Source organism: Echinops telfairi, unplaced genomic scaffold, assembly GCF_000313985.2.
Source record: "Echinops telfairi isolate 266 unplaced genomic scaffold, ASM31398v2 ScPeMD7_3;HRSCAF=10, whole genome shotgun sequence".
Classification (NCBI taxonomy): Eukaryota; Metazoa; Chordata; class Mammalia; order Afrosoricida; family Tenrecidae; genus Echinops; species Echinops telfairi.
In genome coordinates this window covers 16,857,851-16,879,941 of record NW_022103899.1, presented here as the reverse complement: position 1 = coordinate 16,879,941, position 22,091 = coordinate 16,857,851, and the positions used below count along the sequence as shown (strand labels likewise).

The 22,091-nt window shown below is 45.0% G+C and overlaps 1 protein-coding gene across 3 annotated transcripts in view; it reads right to left on the bottom strand.

The window, feature by feature from the left end:
• The window catches only part of MYO1B (myosin IB), a 202,995-nt gene that overhangs the window by 151,975 nt on the left and 28,929 nt on the right, over positions 1-22,091 (bottom strand). For all 3 annotated transcript variants that reach the window (XM_045294933.1, XM_045294934.1, XM_045294935.1), the window contains exon 2: positions 3,863-4,006. In XM_045294933.1, coding sequence (XP_045150868.1) covers positions 3,863-3,997 — 135 coding nt within the window. In that variant the 5' untranslated portion in view covers positions 3,998-4,006. The remainder of the gene's footprint in view (positions 1-3,862; positions 4,007-22,091) is intronic.

The following is a 22,091-nucleotide window of genomic DNA, read 5'->3' as shown; positions in this document are numbered from 1 at the left end:
CCATTTCAGTCTCTTATCAGCCATGGCTTCTAAATATAAGCCACCATTTACTTCACAGTTTAGGAGAAAGCGATAAAATAATGAAAAAAGTTTTTTAAAAAATGGGGGGGCTGCGGGGCCAGGGGTGGGGGAATACCTTGCTGGGAATTCATTCTCTGGGAAAGAATTTTAAAATGTAGTAAAGTACAAGAAAGTAAAATGTTCCGTGTCATATTAACTTAGCCTTTGGCATCAAGCTAAACAATTGTGCAAGAATCCTTGAATAAAAGCAAACTAGGAGTACTGTGAGAATGAAAAGCAGAAACACGTTTACCGAGGGTAGTCTTGCATGGTGTGTAGCGCTGGAGGGGTTGATAGTTTATCTTACAGGCGTTCTGCTTTGTTTTATTTTAATTACAAAAGCCATACATGCTTGTCTGAATGAATCATAATGAAACCAAAACCCTCATGCTGATTCTGGTGCAGATTGACCCTGGAGGAGGGAACAGAACTGGCCCACAGAGTTTCCAAAGCTACTGAATCTTTACAAAGCAGATGTTCCAGCTTTCTCCCAGAGAGCAGCTGGTGGGTTTGAACCGCCAACCTTCTACTTAGCAGTCATGTGCTTTAACTATTGTACTACCAGGGCTCCCTGAATCATATGACACAGGTATAAAAAAGTAATCCTCCTGTACCCCCACTCTCTATCCCACTGTAGAATCTACAGTTCACAAGCCTTTCTCTAAGTGTATAAAAGTATACACATTCGTAAAATTACCTGTTGGTCATTTCCACAAACACTAAGAAGACACTATGCATTCTACGGCCTCTTTTCATTTTTTTCCATGTAATATCGAGTGTGCTCCACCCCCAACACAGTGGGTTTTTAAGATTATGAAATGAGCCACAGGCCTATCTCATGGAAATGGGAGCCCGAACCCATCGTGGAAAATGTTAACTGATGTGACTGTTTGGGCACAGAAGGCAAATCTCTACTTTTGTTTTGGAGCAGAAAGGAGCATTCTTAAAATAGTTTAAAAAATAAAATTAGGCAGGACTAAAGCCCAGACATTTCGTCTGCTAAAGACTCATGAATGTTAGCACTTGGCATTTGGTTAAAAGGGGGATTGTTTTCTTTTCAGCGGTCACAACAAACCAGGTATTTGAGCATGCGTAATGTTCTACTCGCCATCTTACTTTCAATCCATCTCAGAGTGAAGTGCACGTGAGAGCCAAAAAGAAAAATGATCAGTAACGTGAGTTAGGACAACATAATTGATTCCTCCTATCTCCATCTCAATGGCCAATGTTTAAAGTCTGTCTTTTGTTTGATACGGGACCAAACTTTAAACGAAAGCTGCAGAACTCTCCAGCTTTCCCACCTGAAAGCTGAACTGTATACTTGAGGAAGGTGGCACCCAGCCTCACTACCAAACCAAACCATACCGTTTCCTTGCTCAGTAACAGTGGTTTCTATTCCTGTCCATTTGAATCAGCACTTTATAGAGCCACATCTCTGAACTGTAACTATATGTCAGTTTGGTGGGCAGTGATAAACTAGTATTACGCAAGCAGTGTCCACGTTTATCATGTAACAGTCACCCTTCCCCTACCTCCAACAATACAAATCCTCAATTCCCAGATGATGGGAAAATATTTCATAAGGAAATCAATTACCCAAAATTATTCTAGAAAGGAAAAATACCATGTGACATAAGTAGTGCACTTTTGTATTTTCAAAAATAAAATTTCTGAAAAAGTTATGATGGTTCCTACTTAATCAGTTACAAACTTCCCCTCTTAGTTAGGTATATTCCTTCTTAAGCTTCACACACACACACATATACATAGTATGCTCCAATGATCTAACTTTTCTCAAGGCTCAGATATGTATTATAAGGGGCAGAGGATGCATACCAGAACTCAGAAACAAAACAAAATTCTATAAAAACTATTTCTATCCAATCCATCCTGTTTCCTTCTCGGGCTCTGCAACAAAGAATCAATTGTCCTGTTTCCTTGGTTTAACAAACAGCATACCTCCATTTCCACAATGCAAATCCTTAAAAAAGCTGCATGCAAAGACATTCATATTCATGTTTTAAATATACTTAGAAAAGCTGATAGTAATATAGTGTAATCCTTTATCAAGAATTCTTATAAAAATCTCAGGTGGGGGAGGGAGGGGGTAAAATGAGGAGTTGATGCCTGGGGCTCAAGTAGAAAGAAAATGTTTTGAAAAAGATGATGGCAACATATGGACAGATGTGTTTGCCAAAATGGATATATGTATGGATTGTAATAAGAGCCGTAAGAGCCCCCATAAAATGATTTTTTTGGGAAAAAAAAAAAGACCCCAGATGCTATATCTTTTGTTAGCTGAGCACCATCTGCTTTCTTCATCACATTTGCTTATGCACCCACTTTGTCTTCAGCGGTTGTGCCGGGAGGGTGAGCATCACAGAATGCCAGGTTGTCAGAACAAGGTGTTCTGGCATTTTGAGGAAGGGCCGAAGTCCATCCACTACCTCAGTGCATTGGCATATAAATATATGTACAAAGGCCAATACCTCTATTTTTATGGATTAATGTGTTTACATAGGTATGTGCATCCATCCATAGCTTTGCTTCCAAGATCATTCCTCTGATTCCTTTCACCTTCCTCTTGCATCATCATCAAGCTTGCCCTCTTCTACCTTTGGGAGTGGAGGGGAGGTAGAGGAACCGATCGCAATGATCAACACACAGCCACACATACATACCCCTCCGGGGGTAAACAACAGAAACCATGGGGGAAGGGAGACTGCGGTCCATGTAAGATGTGAAAAAAATAATGATTTATAATTTATCAAGGGGTCACAAAGGAGGAGGGAGGGGGAGGGGAAAATAGGAGCTGATACCAAGGGCTCAAAAGAAAGTAAATGTCTAGAAATGAATGTACAAATATGCTTGCTACAATTGATATATGGATTATTAAAGATTGTAAGAGCCCCCAATAAAATGACCTTTTAATTAAAAGAAAAAAAATCTCCACTATGAATGTTATCTATTTGTATGTCTTCAGTTTTGACACATGACATCGTTATGTTCTTACAGCAAATCTTCAAATCTCAAACATATATTCTTTATATTCCCAATGGTTTTATTAGCATTGAAGCCAGGTATCATATAATTCAGTAGTTCAACCACATCATGAGGAGTTGTACAATCATCACCACAATCGGTTTCAGGACATCTTCTTCATTCTCATACTCATCATTATTCCCCATTTCCCCCCAAACTCCTCTGCCATACCCCCAAGGAACCATTAATTTAGTTACTGTGTCTAGATTTGCCTATTCCGGATCTCATATACAGAAAAGCATTAAAAACCAAACATGCAGACTAACAAGAATAACAAAGTACTGAAACAGATAAAAACCTCAACAACACATTCTTATCTGGTGATCCGCTCCTGTCCCTAAAGACTTCACATGTCAAGAAGGTTCAAGTTCTTTCTAACAGGTACTTTCATTGGCCGTTTCTCAATAACTAGACTTTCCTGTTTTTAGGAAGGCATTCAGGAAGAGGTCTGCAAATTTCAAATTTCCTTCTCCACCTACATCCTTCAGAAGGCAGGAACTAGTCTGCTTGCTTTAGGATGCGCCCACCTCAGCAGAGCACGCTGCATGCAGGCGGCACTCCACCAATGCCATTTGGAAAGCAGACTCGCCTGCCTCTAACCGATATGACTCACGTGCCAAGTCAGCAAACAAAACTCTTGCTGAGGGTGAAACCCTGGATATTGATGAAGTAAGAGAGAAAAGTCTAAAGAAGAAAAGCCGTCTCTGTGGCACAAAAAAGTCTGTTTAAATATCACAGGCCACCTGCTGTGCCCACTCACATAGATTTCGTTGTGGTCAAAACGCTTCTTGAGGTTGTTGATGAAGGTCTCCTCGTTGAGAGGTTCTAGAAGAACCATATCTCCAACTCCAATCATATTGTCCAGAAGGGACGTTTTCACCTCCATTTTGGCCATAGTCTCCTGCTGTCGGGAAGAGAAAAAGAGGTCAATGGAAAGGAGCAAAACTAGCCCGTGCTTCAGTCTCACCACCACTAGCGAAACGAAACACTGGTAAATCTAAAGGGCCTTCACCCGCCCCACAAAGTGTCATAACCTCCCCTCCCCGCAGCCCAATGGCATGGCGGCAGTCCCTGCCAAGCAAGGAGAGCTCCATCTGCCAACCAGCTGACACAGACGAACCTCCTCCTTCCCTCAGGCTCGTTCTCCTAGGCATATTCCACCGACAGAGAGCGCCACTAAGAAGCCCCAGCCTCTGTTTTCCTCTTTAGCCCTTTCTCTCTCCTGAACCGCAAGCTTTAAAACTCCAGCAAATCCAGTCCACCCCACCTTTCTCCCACCTCTATGTCCCCATGGTAGACCTTGACATCGAGGAGCCTGTTTCCTCAGGACGCTACCCAGTCACGTTTCCAGGAGGAAGTCCAGAATCCACTTTGCCATGAAACTTATCACAAAGGTCATTAAGCACTTGCCAGACATCAAAACCACACCAAGAACATCACATGAATTCATTAATTTGATTTACAGAATTACTCTATGAAGTAGAAATTGGTATCATGACTCTCATTGTATGATAAACAGAAAAATTGAACCCACTGCTGCCTAGTTGATTCCAACACATAACAACCCTGTCGGGCACAGCAGAACTGTCCCACTGGTCTCCGGGGCTCCACATCTTTACGGAGGTGGAATGGAGCCACGGATGGATTCAACCTGCCTTTTGGTCGGCAGCCAACTGCTCTAACCACTGAGCCATCCAGGCTCCTGGTGTTAAGATGCAGAAATGGAAATCGCTCCAACAGCTAGTGCATCCACGGTCATTCTACTGCCATCTTCCCACCAGTGTCTGAACTTCGTTTCTTCCTTGGTCGAGACGGCCTGTGTTCCCTCTCTGGGTTCATTTTCTGAGCTCTCCCTAGCCGTCTACAATTTGAACGCTTGATCTGAACACTGGTGGTGCACACGTTCTCATCCCCTTGGTGCGCAGCTTCCATGACTTCCACTTGAGTTTGGTTAAAAAATTTTTATTAGTCCTGACCTCAAAATCCTTTTTCATGTCACAAAAATTTTTCAACGCATCCTACTGTAGTGGGTAATGTAAGCTGTTAACAGCAACGTCAGCAGTTCGAAACCACTGGGGAAAGGTGAGGCTTTCTACTCCCATGGAGATCTACAGTCTGAGAGACCCAGAGGGGCCGCTCTACTCGGTCCTGTAAGGGTGCTACGGGTCGAACGGACTCAGTGGCAGTGTTTGGTTTGTGTTGTTTACATCGAATTTCAGGTTCTCAGACTCAAGCAATGTCAAAAGCACTCTAGTTGTGAAGCATTACATGTAATTTGGCAGATGATGGAAGAAGGTTTAGGGATTAAGGGGGAAGTCAACCTGAGAAGGGTTTTAAAAATAACCACCTCAAACCAGCAATTTGAATTAAGCAAGGTGGTTGAATGGGAACACTTAGCCCCAGAGTAGATTTCTGTATATAGAGTCTATTTATAGAAACAGCTGCAGCAAGACCATGTGGATTCACCGCAAGTAACAATAATTAAGCTGCCAATCTTTCTCTATAATTAGGCCTGAAGCACCAGCTTTTCAAACTCAAAGTTCAAGCAAGTTGATACTACCTTTCACACTTCTATCCTCACTTTACAATCCAAATGGGGGCTAGGGGAGGGCGTTTCAATGCTGATTTGTAGGTAAATGGTAAAGAATTTTAAAACTCTGCAATGCAGCTTTTGCGAACACAAGCAAAACAAATCAAACTGGTGCTATCAGCATTCATTCAGCCTAGTCATTTAACCAGTGTTTTCTGTTTTTTGGGTTTTTCTAGGTTTGGTTTTGTTTTGTTTTCCTTGCAGCTAGATACTTTGAGGAAGGAAAGAACGACTCTCATTCTCCAGGTAAAACTAGAAGACTTAGAAGATAGCAAGGGGTGTACTTGCATATCTTCCTGCAAATGGACTGCTCCCTTAGGTAGCCACCACCACCCGTCTCAGTTTGGTTCAGCTTGCTCTCAGTGAAATCAGTCTTTCCATTAGGCAATGGGATGGACTTGGTTTTCTCTGAAGGAGCTACGCTAACCACAGTAGCAAATTCCATAATCTCTTGCTAACTCAATGCTGCCACAAACCATCAGAAGGTATCACCGGGGGTTCCCAAACCCAAACCAAACTCATGGCCATCCAGTCGATGCAAATTCATAGCGACCCTGCAGGACTGGGTGAGTTTCCACATTGTAACTCTTCACAAGAGGAGAAAACCCCATCTTTCTCCCTCGGAGCTACTGGTGTTTTTGAACTATGAACCTTGTAGATTGCAGCCCAACTCATAACCGCTACACCACCAGGGCTCCTTCTGGGGTTACACGGAGAATGTGCATGTGCCTGGAGCCCAGAGGATCCTTGGTAGCTGTCACATGACATACCAACAGAGAACCTCATAGAAATCCGTGTTGTTCTAGGGAAGCTCCAGAAACATACCATGTGATTCTAGGCCAACACATCCAACATATTCCCATCTCCCAGCCTCAGGAATTGATTGAGTTGGGCATGTGCCTGAGCCTGAGGCTTTTGCTTAATCTACGGGGACCCGGGTTCGCTCCACCTCCATGGTATGGCTCCCAGACAAGAGACTGGGAGCTGCTCTAGTCACGTTTGCGGTCCTGAGACAGAAGACAGCACGTGGAGAGCAGAGCAAGAAAACAACAGAATCCAGGCTGGACTCTGGTCGGCACCAGGAACCTCTGGCTCAAATTGCACTTGACCCCTGTCCCACCTCCCTCAGGTTTCCCATCACGGAAGCCATCAGTTCTCTTTACTGCTCGAGTTCTTTGAGTTGGGGTCTCTGCGGTTGACAAAACAGAAAGCAACTCACCAAATAGGTACCTGGAAGCGGAGTGCTACCAGGAATGCGCTAGAAAGGGCGGAAAGGCGGAGCAGAGGCAGCAGGGTGGAGGGTGAGGGCCTGCCATCGGGGACTGGGAAGATGATCACCTTCCAGATCTAATAGTGAAACGGCTGATTAAACTATGGCCTCTTCTTAGGAGTCGGGCCCTGGGCCTAGCAACATTGAGCATCTGAAAAAGAGTCTCGATGCAAAAGCATGAGGTGGCCAGTTCTTAGGGGTTTACAAAAAAACACATAGGCAAGCTGGCTGTGCAGGTACGGCCAGCCGGAGAGGGCAGACAGCACATAGGGCACTAAAAGGAGTCGCTCAGCCTGGAGGTGAGAGGTGCAAGGTCGACGCGACCTATCCCAAGCACCACCTAGGGCAGAAAAGACATCTACAAGCACCCCCACGCTGACTATGTAGCACTTTTGGGGACCCAGCCCACGCGACTGCCTCTTAGGCTTCTTACTCTCCCCGAGGAAGTTCTAGTAGTGGGCGAGCTGAGGCGATAAGCAGCACACCAACGCCAGGTCCACCTGCCAGGAGACAAATTCTCAAACTGGATTCTAAGCCCAAACTTTGAGACGCAGCAATAATTTCCGTTTGGGTTACTGGTTCATGAGAGGAACCCTGATGGTGTAGTGGTTACACGGTGAGCTATGCTTCACAGCGTCAGCTGTTTGAAACCACCAAGGGAGAAAGGGAGAGAGACAGAGCTTCCTACTCCCATAAAGAGTTAGTCTCAGAAACTCACAAGGGCAGGTCTACCCTGTCCTGTAGAGTGGCTATGCGTCAGTGCTGAAGCGATGGCAACGAGTTTGAGTTTTGAGCCCAGGGAAGCAAATAGACTCTAAAAGCTAGCTCCCTTTTTAAGGAAGCTATGCTGGTAAAGATGTCCAAGTGACAGTGGTTTGAGACTGCTCGGCCCATAAGGGAATCAAGCTTCAGACCCACGAATCATAGGAAGCATTGTAGCCTTTACACACACACACACACACACACACACACACACACACACACACACTTCCTCAGTGCTCATCTCAGAGGACGTCTGGGAAGCAAACGGACAAAGATCTCAGAGAGAAGATGCTTCAAGGAGGAGGTGCCTGTTCCGTTTACACCCCTGAGGTGAATGGCTGCATGGCATTAAATGACAACGTTTTCTTCTTGGGAGCATGAGTATGGTTGAGCAGCATGTATGTGAGTATGAAGCAGCTGAAGGGATGAATCACAGTAGGCATTTGTTTGTGGGTTTTGTTTTTTCTTTTAGGGAAAATGCTATACAGTTATAAAAAAAAAAAACCCTCACTGCCATCAAATCAATTCTGACTCATAGTCAGACTGGACAGAGTGGAACTGCCCTTGTGGGTGGGTTTCTGTATCTTTTTACGGGAGTAAATACCCTCATCTTGCTCCTGTAGAGCAGTTGGTGGCTTTGAACTGCTGACCTTGCAGTTATCAGTACAATGTTTATGAATTATGCTAAGAGGGCTCCGCTATCTAGTATAGGGTTTGTATATCATTATTGGAATCTATTCTCAATTTGAGGGACTCTCCAGTTGTATATACTCTTATGAATGCCAGTGCCAATTCCCAGTACAGAATCCACACCAGAAAGATCCTCTTTCAGACACCTTGGGGCCATGTCTCTCGGGTGGTGGTGATGGCTGGTGGTTGCTTGATCTTGCAAAGACCAGACACGGCTGCAGTATGGCTTCTGCTCTCTGCTCTGGATTCTGCTGCCCAGCAACAGCCTTTCCTTGACTCCTTCCTCTCGATTGTCCAAATCCGTCCCCTTTCTGGTCCTCCAACCACTCTGAAATCCTGTGTATCTGCATCCTTCCTTCATCAGCAACCCAAATCTCCACGTAGCTTAGACACTATTGAGATCACAGTGCCCAACACATAAACTGGCTGCTGTGAATTCTATTCCAACTCATGGTGATCTAATGGGTATCAGAGAAAAACTAGGCTCCATAGGTTTCTCAATGGCTGATTTGTCCTAAGCAGATCACCAGGGCTTTCTTCTGAGTGACCTCTGCATAGACGGCTTGATTAGTGGGTGGAGTGCATTCGGCTTTTCCATCACCCAGGGACTCTGTCCAACATATAGGATGCATTGTGACTTTAACAACATACCCCTGCTAGAGCTCTTGGCTGTTATGTAAAACCTAGCCTTTCTATGCTGGGGAAAGACATTGTAGCACGTAACTGCCAGTGCCCAGAGAGGCCGAGGAACCACGCAGGAAGTCATTGTAGTGTCTGAAGATAGTCCCCCTCTCGCAGGGTGCTGATGTGACCCAGCCACCACCTCAAGAGCCGGGGCCAGGGAGTGCAGGGCTGCCCAGCTCCAGCCAGCTGTTTGTCCCATCCAAGAGAAAAATATCTAACTGCCACCAGTTCTTTTCCCCCATTCTCATCTCAACAGACTTCCAAAATTGCTTTCTGCATTTCAATGTACACTAATTTACTGCCATCTTCTGCAGTCTTAAAATACCACATAAATATCAAAAGTATCATTTCCAAAATGCCTCAGGATTCAAGAGAAGGCAGCATAAACATTCTATAGCGTCTTTAAATATCCCTCTGTTAAATATAACTAGCCTGCCCATCACCAACCTGAAATTACAAGTTACCTACCACGTTAGCCATCCTCAGCGCTGGAGCAGGTCAAGCCCAGCACTCCCTAAGCCATTAGCCGCCCACAGAGACCGCCAGCCGAAGGCACGCCTGGTGAAGAGCTAGGTGATCCCAGGAGTCCGAATCCAAACAGCAACACAACATGGCAGAGCTATTCCAAAGGGATATGAAGCAAGAAAAGATGCACTCTAAACCGAAACACAGCATATAGCACTTGGCCATCTCCTATTAAGTTTAAACTCTCCAAAGTAGCACAAATAAAACAATTTTATTGGGAGATATAAAAAGACATTCACCAGTTGGACCAGAGGCTGCCAGAATTAGCAATAAGAAATAATATTAAAGCCACTTATGGAAAACTGTTATGGTGCTAGCAAAGAATATCGGAAGTACCACAGACTGTCCAAAAAAAAACACAAATCTGTCCTGGGAAGAAGTACCAGCAGAAAGCTCGCTAGAGGCAAGTTTGACTAGACTTAAACACGTATGCACTTTGGACATGTCCGGGGAGACTAGTCTGTGAAGGACATGGTGCTTGGTTAAGTCCAGGGGCAGCAAAAACGAGGAAGGCCCTCAGTGAGACGGAGGGACAGACTGGCTGCATGCAAGCCTGGGCTCCGGCCCAGGAGCAGTGGTGAGGATGGCGCAGGATGGAGCAGTGTTTTGTTCTGTTGTCCACAGGCGCACTACGAGTCAGAACTGACCTGACAGAACCCAACAATAACAACAACCCAATGTTAAATGTGAAGCGAAAGAAAAAGGTGGGAGGGGAGGCCTGCAGGAAAAGTCCATGAACGCACTTATGTTTTGCTTTGGAAACGAAAGAGGCAACATTTGAAAACACATCTCTGACAACATCATTAGGACCGAACGTGAAGGGAGTCGGTGCTGGATGACAGACGTTCTTTATCCGACTCCGGGTGTACTCATTAGCCTCCCATATGGTGGTCATGCAGGCATAATGACGCCTTTTCCAGAAAAATCAGCCCTCCGTTTCAAGAGTTACTCTTTATTCATGTTAATTTCCACAAAAGCAGAGTGCACACACCGCCGCTTGCATTCAGCGGGACCACCAAGAGGAAGCAAGTATGCAAATGCCCGGTTGGCAGTTGATTCCCACAACAATGCCCATTCTCACAGCTGCCAACGCAGAGCAGACCAGAAGGCGAAAGAAAGGCTGCAGCGTCAAGCCACTTTGATCCATTCCTCTAAAAGCCTAATATCATAAACAAAGGACAGGAAATAGAATTGAGCCAATTGGCTCCCAACGAGATCACTAATGCTTTTAGAAATAACATGGGAAACACATTTAAGTAGAAAGCTGGGCCAATGTAGCAAGATTTCAGGAACAAAGTAAAACTCAGCAAGTCCTGATGGCAAAACAGAGAGAAAAGAGGGGCCAAGTCAATAAGATGAAGCTCAGTACTTAAAATAAGGCAAGTTAGCTGAGAAAAAAGGTTTCTTTCCTTGTAGGTCGTTCAAACAGCTCCAAATCCCATCTCCTGAAAGAGGTTAGATTACATTTCTGTTCAATTCAGTTCAACAACTATTTACAATGTCTAGTCTTAAATGCGTTCCTGGCTTTGTGTTAAAGTGCTAAGCTCGCACTGAACAATCGCAGAATCTCCCGCCCCCCACCCCGACCCCTGCACTACCACCCCACCCCACCCCACACACACCATCCACCTCTACCCAGCCCAGTTCAACAGGAAAAGCGAGACCAGGAGAAAAGAACACTGGAAAGTTAAAATGCCCTTTACCACCATTAGAAGCGTGCTCTACAGGTAGTTCCGACTCATAGCGACCCTGTAAGAAACAAAATGAACCATGGCTGTTGGCAGCCATTGTGTCAGTCCATCTCACCGATTGTCTTCCTTCGTTGCTGTCCCTCTACTTTCCTAGCATGATGTCCTTCTCCAGGGACTGGTCCCTTCTGATAACATACCCAACATACGTGACATGACGTCTCAGCATCCTTGCTCCTCAAGAGCAATCCAACTGCATTTCTTTCAAAACAGGTTTGCTCGTTCTGCTGGCAGCCCCCGGCCCTTTCAATATTTGTCAACACCATAATTCAACGCATTACTTCTCCTTCAGGCTTCTTTATTCACCGTCCAGTTTTCACGTGCATATGAGGTAACTCAAAATACCAAGGTCTGGATCAGGCACACCTGAGTCCTCAAGTAATACCCTTGCTTTTTAATACTCCAAAGAGGTCTTGTGCCGTGAATTTACCCCATGCAGCACATCATTTGATCTCTTGGCTGCTGTTCCGTGAACAATGATTGCGGATTCAAGCAAGAAAATCCTGACAACGTCAATCTCTTCTCCGTTTATCATGTTTCCTATTGGTCCAGTTGTGAGGATTCTGATCATCTTTACATTGAGTTGCATGTGTGCATTTTTAGAAAATAATACATAAATTGGGGGGGGGGGAGCCTCTGATTCTGGCTAAATTTTTAGTCAGAGCTGACCTAGGCACTTATCCATAGCTTCTCCTGTCTCATGGCTTTATCACCTTCATTACTCGGTCCACTTATATCACCTGAATCACTGATACTACCTTAACCTCTCATATCACGTATAATCACTTAATCATGGCCATCCCTTCCCTTCTGCTCCCCACCTTGACTGCCTTTATCAGTTCTCACCAAAATCCATAGTCCTCTGACTGGTGTCTTGGCCTGGTCTAGCCATCAGTGCTCCTACCAGGCCCTCCTCCTTCCCCCATCCATCCAAATCACCTTTCTACATCACAATCTCGTCATATTATCCCCTGTTTCAAATCTTTCAGTAATTCTTCAGTGTCTTTAAGCCAATGCTTAAATTCCTTAGCAGAGAACCCAAGGTTCAGCAACCTCTTACCTTCCTCCCCATCCCAGACCTCCCTACACCCTTCACGGGGTGCGCGTGTGTTCTGCCTCCTCTGCCCTGACACACACCCCCCCCAAATCATTCAGAGCTGCACCATGTCCAGGATGGACCCACCGACTTCTTCAGAGAACACAGTCCCACATCACAAGGCCCAATCATAACCTCGGGAGTAAGTTTTACCATCACTAAGCTGGACATTACACAACAACACTTTCAACCAGGCTAGCAGGGCCCAAACGTTGTCAGCTACCAAGGGTCTGAGCATTAGGGCATGGGCTACCGTCCCTAAGGAGGTGACAAAAACTGAACATAGATCAGGGGATGGGGTATCATCTGGGGGAATCTGGCTAGACCCCTGCAGAGGAAGTCTGCTCAAGGCGGGAAACAAAGCACAAGTGCAGAGAGAAGCAGAGACACGCTGCTTTGGATCCCACGAGCAGTGCCCATTCTCAGACCTGGAGAGGTAAGCAAAGGAGGCCTGCCGGTACTATGGTCCAGGGCTGGGCTGCAGAACCTAAAAGCCAGCAGCGTGAGCCCATCAACCACTCCATAGAAGAACAACAAAGCAATCTGCAGCTTCGGAAAGTCTATGAGGCAGTTCTACTCTGTCCTGTGGGTTGCCATGAGTCAGACTGTACAGCACAGTCTCTGGGTCAGTGCAAACGGCTAGGTGATTGGTTACTAACCAAAAGGTTGACCAAGTGAACCCACCAAGAAATGCCTCAGAAGAAAGCCTGGCACTCTGCTTCTGAAAGGTCCAGGCTCACCCTCTGGGGTGTGGTTACACTGCGCACCATCTGTGGTCACCGTGAGTCCAAATCAACCGATGGCAACTGGTTTGCCCAACTTTTTTTTTTTTAATACTGTACTGTCAGCAGTGTGGGCAACCTTCCTTATAGGCAGCTGCTCTCTGAGCGAGCTGAGACACCCCCATCGCAATGGTTGGTTTCTGTGTCTTTCCCTTGAGGAGGCTGGGGGCAGGCTGCAATTCTCAACTCCACTGAGCGGAAAGCCCTTACTGCCTGGCCAAGGGCTGGCACACAGGGTCCGGGGCTATAGAGCAGATCAAGGAGTGCACCTTAAAGAAGCACACCCCATCCTTCCTTCTAGAATTCTTCCCAACATCTCTACCCCTTACCATGCACTCACAGCGGGCAAAGATGACCAAGACCTTCAGAGGATACACCAAGAACATCTTCATGAAACTCTCCAGTGAGAGACCCATGGACAAGACACTTTCCCTGAGTCTCTGCACTACTGGCTAAACCAATGGGGGAAATGACAAAGGAGTCCTGGCAACAACAGACTCAATCTCTGTGGTTCTCGAGGGAAGGAGGGCTGGCAGGCCACTGAGCACCACCTTCACAGGTCCCCAGGGCAGATTAGAACCTGACACAAATTGGTGGCAAGGCACAGGAATGCTGGTTTTCACCCCTATCAGCACACTTCCTTAGAGAAAACGGCATCAGGTAGGGCTCATTAGTCTCGGCTGTTTCCCCAGCCCTTTATTCCACTGTGGGAGCTGAAACACAGTAAAGAAAGGTTTTCTCCTTTCTCTAGAGCAGTGGTTCTCAGCCTTCCTAATGCCACGGCCCTTTCATAAGTTCCTCATGTTGTGGTGAACCCCCAACCCTAAAATTATTCCATTTCTACTTCGTAACTATAATTTTGCTACTGTTATGAACCGTCATGTAAACATCTGATATGCAGGATGTAGTTTCATTGCTACAAATTGAACATAATTAAAGAATATTGATTAATCACAGACAATATGTTATTATATATTGTGAAATATTTATTTCTAATGACAAATAAATGAAATTTTGTCTTGAAGCACGATGTAGCATGGGTAACAGTCTTAATATAAACAACAATAGACTACATGGCTACATTTTTCGACAGCATTCATAAAAAGCCAACATCAGTGCAAAGGTTGAGATGGAGGAGCGGTGTCTTAGCTCCTAAGACCATCGGAAATGTGCTTCCCAATGGTCTTAGGCGAACCCTGTGAAAGGGTTGCTCAATCCCAAAGGGGTCGCAACCCACGGGTTGAGATCCACTGCTCTAAAGCATTCTGCAACGACTATTTAATGAGTTGCTACGGGGAAGGCTTTAGAACAGAATCTTGGATTAGGGAAGGAACAAGCATTAACTACTGGGAAGTTTCCCTACCGCATGTTGTTGCCTTACGTAGAAACCTTGGACGACACAAAGGAGAATGAATTACCAGGCAGTGAGGAAATCAGGATGTGAGAGCAAACAAGCAGATGAGAGCAAAGGGAAGCCCGTGTGCCAGAAAACAAGACTCCAGCAAAAAGCTCAATGAAGGCGAAGAGTGTGGGGGTGGGGGGTGAGGGGGGCTGGGCTGGTAAACCGCTGGGACTCAGCGTGACCCCAAGTGCAACAGGACAGACCCAAACCCACAGGGGTTTTCTAGGGTGGAGGCCTTCCAAAGCAGACCCCCCTGGCCTGTGCAGGAGTCTCAGTGGCTCAAACCACCAAGATTCTGCTTAGCTGTGTTTAGCTGTCTGCTCGACCCAGTGGCCCCCTCCAAAAATAAGAAGGCACTTAACTAAAGCGTGTTATGAAAGAGTTAACACCCTAGAGGATGAGTCTCTTCCGAGGCACACCGCATGTCTGCTGGGTTTGATATCCATTGACAGGGCCAAGCAAGATGTGCAGACAAGACTCGAAGGTGATACCCAGCAGGGTGGCAATCACAGGTAACCTAGTATCGCTCACAACTGGATCCTATCATCCATCAGCATGTCCTCCATCTACTCCAACCCCAGTCATTAGGGAAAACCTCATGAAGGGGGGTTTATTAAAGATGCTAACAAGTTACAATTTAGGTGAGAAATTCTCAGGATATGTTTGTTCAGTCGACACAACTTCTTCTTCATCCCGTCAGACCTCTGGCCCTCAGCCTCTTGGCCTGGTCTCTGCCAAGCACAGGCACTGTCATAAAGCTCATTGAGGGCTGCCCAAAAAATGCACAAAGGGTATGCCACTCTGACATAAGCCTCAGCTCAGAAGGTACGCAGCTGTAAGTTCTGTGGGTCAGCAAGCCTAGCTCCTCTAATCAAGTGCCCGGAGGCAAACCACGCCACAACAAGCACTCCTCCTCCAGCTCCGGCTCTAGTTACTGGTTGTGCTCCTGGTGTCCACAAGTCAAGGAGATTCCGTACACACGGATCTCAGGGTCCAAAAGAGATGTGCTCCACTTCAGACTCTTCCTCTTGGCTGGGTGTGGGATCTTCCTTCTGCTTCTGAGTTGCCTCGTTTTAAACACCCAGCAAGACGGCAATCACAATTAACCCGATTAACAATCACTCCCGACTAAATCATATCATCTATGATTGCTAGAAGAACCATATTAAGTAATTCACTAAACTGCAGGGTATCCCTACAAAGTCAGTGGATGGGACAAGAATCAAGTATCAATGTCAAGGTTTGTCTCTGCCTGGGTTAAAAAAAAAAGGCTGGATTTAGCAAGAACTAACAGCTAAACTACCCTCAATCCCAGCCTGGCTTAAGTAAATTATTAAAAATTTCAAAGATAGTATCTAGAATTCCACAATTTGTAAAGTACTAAGGTGACAGGTGGGGGAGGTTTTTCCCACTATAAAGGTCAGTTTGATAAATATATTACCTACACTAATTAGAAGGATTTTTTAGTGAAAAATAACAGTAGCTGTTCTAACAGCAAAGGAGGGTTTGGATGACTAAGTACATATGTTCCCATGTTTTAACAAAATGTCCAAGTGTCTTTCTTTATCATTAAAAGGCCAGGAGGCCGACCTTAAGTCCCAGACAAAACTTCTTAACGGAGAATGAAATGAACCTAAGGCCACACATTTATTATGGGAAGAGTCAGGAGTACAAGGGGCTGCCCTGCCTAATCTGAGATTAGTGTTTACATTTACTGTATTATACACTTTCTTCAACCTAATTCCTAAAGGCACTAATGAGGAAAATCTTCCAGCCACACACTAGTGAAGCGTCACTTTTAATTAGAAAAATGTAACTCTCTACAGAAGTATGGTAGCAGTTATTTTCCACAAATGAGAAGTCCTTCTGATCATCGCTGTGTGGAGCAGCAGAGCCTGCATAATCACACCTGGTTCAAATCCAGGAGAAGCCTCTCTGACCTGAAAAATTGGGGTTTACCAGCAGGCATCTGAGCAGAGACAATTACTGGTCTCTATTCATCCAGAGCAAAAGAACTGTAAGAAGGAAACCAAAGACTCCAGAAACGGGTCTACAGGGCTAAGAAGCCACCTACACAAACCACAGCTGCATTTACCACGAGACCAGAAGAACTAGGTGGTACCCAGCTACCCCAAAGTGAGTAAACAAACCATAATTTCTTTTTCTTTTTTTAAGTCCAGACTGACTGGGACAGTTGAGTCTGGAGGGCTGTCCGGTACTACAACCCTGAAATACGCTTTAAACTGTGAACTGAAACCAGGTCACCTTTTAGCTAAAAATTGGCTTACTAGATAGAGTGTCGGCCAGGAGTACTGCGCTTCTTTAAGAAATCGTCTGCCTGAGTCAACAATTACTTTAAAGCAAAGATGAGAACGTAAGGAGACAGGGAAAACACAGCCATCGAGTCAAGACCTACTCAGTGATCCCACAGGGCAAGGTAAAACTGCCCCTGTGAGTTCCCAAGCAGAAAGCTCCGTCTTTCTCATGCAAAGCAACTAAGAGGTTGCAGCCACCACATCACCTGTACACCCCCGGGGCTCCTACGGGGAAACTAGACTCAGAAATGGAACAATCAGAACAGAAAACCATGGAACTGTTTGTTCGTAGCACGGTAAAGACCGTAACCAAAGATTGTGAATACTCTGTGTAGAAATTGCTGAATGGGAACTTAAACACAATGAAAAATATTTTTTAAAAACTGACAACACCCTTCACAGAATTATTGTGCCTATCAATTGAAAAAAGCCCATCTGTAGACAATTGGACATCCCCTCACAGAAGGATCACAAGGAAGGCACGAGCCAGTCAGGGTGCAGTATAGCACTGAAGAAACATACAACCTTCCTCTAGTTCTTTGGTGCTTCCTTCTGCCCACTATCATGACCTCAATTCTACCTTACAAATCAGATTAGACCAGAGCATGCACACTGCTACAGATAAGAGCCCACAACACAGAGAATCCAGGATCGATAAATCCCTCAAGACCAACAATGAGAATAGACATACCAGGAGGATTAGGGGAAGGTGGAGGGAGAAAAAGGGGATCGATCACAAGGATTGACATATAACCCCCTCCCAGGAAGACAAACAACAGAAAAGTGGGTGAAAGGTGACAGAGGACGATGTAAGATATGAAAATAATCATCTATAACGTATCAAGGGTTCATGAGGGAGGGCAGGCAAGGGAGGGAGAGGGAAAAATAAGGAGCTGATATCAAAGGCTCAAGTAGAAAGAAAATGCTTTGAAAATGATGATGGTAGCATATGTACAAATGTGCTTGACACACTGGATGAATGTATGGATTGTGATAAGAGATGTAAGAGCCTCCAATAAAAGTATTTAATAACAAAAGAAAAAAGCAAAGCACCCAGCATGGTGAAAGCTCTCTATAGATGCTGGGTCCCTTCCCTCCCAACTCAACTCCTCCCCACTTCTACCCCTTAAGAGTTCTGCCCTGTGTCTAACAACACCGAGAGGGCTGCCTCCTTGGCACCAGCACCCCTGGACTTGCGTTCCCTGATGAAGAAAAGACAGCTTAAATCACTGTTCACACTGGCATTTCTCGGAGGGCGCTCTGAAGCCTCACAACAGGCATGTCTGCCCATAGGAAGAGCCACTTTAGGGTGCTCCCTTGGTCTCTTTCCCTTGAGGCATCCTTCACCTGTCACCACCCTAGAGGTCCCGTAGTGAGCAGCCCTGACTTTTCTATTTACAACAGTTTTATTGGCACCTCACTCACGAGTCAACAGCTCAATCATATCGAGAAGAGTTGTACAATCATTACCACAATCAGCTGTAGAACATTTTCTTCTTCCTTATACTCATTGTTATTAGTGTAATTTTCTTAACTGTGGCAAAAATATACACAAAGCATTCTCCAATTCAACAACTTCTACATCTTAATTCAGTGTCACCAATTACACTCTTCATGCTGTGCAACCATTACTGATATCCTTTTCTAAATCATTCCACCACCAGTAACATAAAGTCAATGCCCCCTAGACAAACACTCTTCCTCCTGTACCCATAGTATTGGTCAAGTTTGGGGGTTTTGTTTTGTTTTGTTTTTTCGTTGTTTTCTTAATATTTACATATCATGTACTTCCACAGGTAAATCGCTTTTTTAAAAAGAGTTGTATATACATCCTCACAATTAGTTCTAGTGCTCCCTCTCCCCTCCCACATTCATTGTTTGCTCCCCAACTCCTTTCACCCTCCCCATGCCCCACTCCCTACCCCCATAAGGGATCCCATCAGTTACTGTCTCTATGCATTTGCTCATTCTGTGCTTCATACACTGGAAAGCCTAACAGAAATGACAAAAAGAAAGAACAAGAATATAAAAGAGTAAGAAAGAAAAGACCACCAGCAATACTAAACAAGCCAAGGAAGAAATTCATGTCATGGAACAAGTGAGAAATATTTGAGCCTGGAGCAAATTCAGGTTGGGTCTAGAGAAAGGTCAACTGACCACGTAGATTAGACCCAGCTGACCAAGTATCCTATTATACAGTGGTTCCATCCACCATAATCAAGTTTACAGTAATCTCTGCCTTGCAGTGAAACTATTCCAGGCCCGAGCCAGTAGCCAAAGGAGATCTGCCAGAGACTTAATCTAACCAGATACTCTGCAGATGGATTTTGGATTCCCACTCTCCTCCTTTGCCTTCTACCAATTGTGTGTTCATATTTAAGCTCTGGTACTTTCCCCTTCATCATATTTAGATTTTGTTATGGTTACTTTTGGATCACACAAGCTGGTGTGCTTCTTCCATGTGGACTTAGTTGCTGCCTCACTTTGATGGATGTTTGCTTGAATACAAACCTTTATGGGGCCCTAGACACTATTTCCGGTTGTTAGCCTTTATTTGCCACTCTTTGCTATAGCACCCTTATCTTCAGTGGCCTCTTCATGACTGACTATGGAGCAGGCCATGTACTAAGTGTTCCTAGACTGGGACTAGAATTCATTGGAAGCCCAGAATCCATCTACTTGTCTACAGGTTATGAACCTCCCTGGTTTACTTTGGCGGTCATATTATGACAAAAACAAAAACCAACAAGAATAGCAGTCACCAAAAAAAGAAAAACCTTGTTAATCACCCCCCTGAGCTATAAGGCAATTGTACTGAGAACAGCAAGCATTTATCCAATGGCATAGAATGTAAGGTACTGTTCATGCAAATATAGTCCAACTTCAAGCTGCAATCCAGGGGGTGTTACTTTGTATAGATTGATTTCTTAATTGACTGAGCTCTGTTTACATTGAACATGGGGGTTGATGCTAGGGCAAGTTTTCCTGTAACATTTCTTACAAGGGCAGGTCCTTCTTGCCTACCCGATTAATACATCATATTAATGACAAGGGGAGCATTAAGGTCCAAAATCTATGGTGGTTCTGGTTCTCTTTTCATTGGACACCCACTAAGCCAGGAGTCTTTTCCAAGGTCCAATAACTGCCTTGGGGTAGCCATCCATTGCTTCCTCTCCCATCTGACAACTGAAGCCCGAAGGCCAAGGGGACTGGTAGTTGGGGTTAGGGCCCAGCTCGTTCAGTCTCCTTCCATGGTGGTCCTCTGGCGTGGCAGCCCTGACTTTAGGGGGGAACCTGTGATCAAGCTACACAACTCACACTGGATGTGCTGAGAATTGACGAACTGATGTCTGAGAAGGGCCACAGGTTCCTGCGGCACAAGGTGGCCACAACCCATAGATCACTGTGCTGCCAGAAACACACACTCAGCTGCAGGTGGACGGGCTAATTACTACCCATACCGTCCTCAATGTGTTCCCTCAAGGTGCATAAAACAATGTTTCCAAGAAATCAAATGTGTTTAAATTGGCAAGCTCGACACCTGGAGCCCTCAGGTGAGTATAAATCTCCCCAAATTGGCTGGCATTCCCGACAGCTCAGATCTGTTCCTGGCCAGTGCATCCGCACCACGTACATCCAGCAACAGTTAAACTGCATACAACCACTAGGGTCAAAGCCAATTTCCCTCCCAAATGAACAGCCTTGCTAATCAGATGATCCCAATCAGGACTACTACCCTCTCCAAGGTCTTCCTCTCCCTCACCTTCCTCCCCGCCTACACTACCTGTGGACTCAGGTTTTGTTTTTCTTTATACATGATCAGACCATGCAGTCACTGACGGTACCTCCTCGCAGTTTAAAAGTACAGTGATTGCACACATAGTAGGCGTTACACATTGGGCTGTTAACTGTCAGGTCAGTGGTTTGAAACCATCAGCCGCTCCGAGAGAAAAAGACAGGACTTTCTACTCCCATAAAGAGTTACAGTCCCAGAAATGCATCAGACAGGGTAGAACTGCCCAAGAGGGTCACTGTAAGTAGGTATTGACTCAATGGCAGTGATTTTTAGAGGGTTTTGTTTGCTTGTTTGGTCTTATTAAAAGATCATTTTACTGGGGGCTCTTACAGCTCTTAGAACAAATAGATACATTCATAGTGGAGTTTTCTTTTTCTCTTTTAATTAAAAGATCCCTTTATTGGGGGCTCTTACAGCTCTTATAACAATCTATACATCAATTGTATGAAGGATATTTGTACATATGTGGCCATGATTATTTTCTAAACATTTACATTCTATTTGAGGCCTTAGTATCAGCTTCTCTTTTTCCCTCCCCCCTCCCACCCTTGTGACCCCTTGATAAATTATAAATGTATTATAATAATAAATCATTATAAATGATAAATTATTATTTCCATGTCTTACAATGACCACTGTCTCCCTTCCCCCCACGGTTTCTGTTGTTTGTCCCCCGGGAGGTGGGGGGGGACTAATATGTCAATCATTGCGATCGTTTCCCCCTTCCTCCCACCTTCTACCTACCCTCCTGGTATCTCTACTCCCATTCCTGTTCCTGGATTTTTTTCTTTTTTTGAGACAATCACAAGGCAGCCTTCGGTGGCAGATAGTTAGCATACTTGTCTGCTCAGCAAAAAGATCCGTATCTTGTATCTTATAGGTTGTCCCACACACACCACCCCTACACCACACACACACACACACACACTTTCTCCAACCATTATGGATCTTTATTCTAACCACTGAATTTTGGGTGCAGAATGCAATTGCTGATATTTCATTGAGGAATAACTTGTTGCCTTACCACAGGGAACTAGAAGAATTTACCAAATTCTGTAAGTGTTTCCTCTATTGTCAGTAAGAATAGACTGAGAGATGGGAAGAAGTCTTTTCTTTCTTTATTTACCTAAAAAAGGTAGTTGTGCTCTGGTGTATCCTGGGCAGTTTAATGAGCGTCTGCATTCTGCCAGTCACCTTTAAAAACTGATCTGCAGCCGCACGTGCAGAACTGATGGGGGCAGGGACTACCTGAGCGGATGAAAAAGACCCTCTGCTGTCAAGTCCTTTCTGATTCACACTGACTCAGTGTCTGTGTGAGTTAGATTGGGG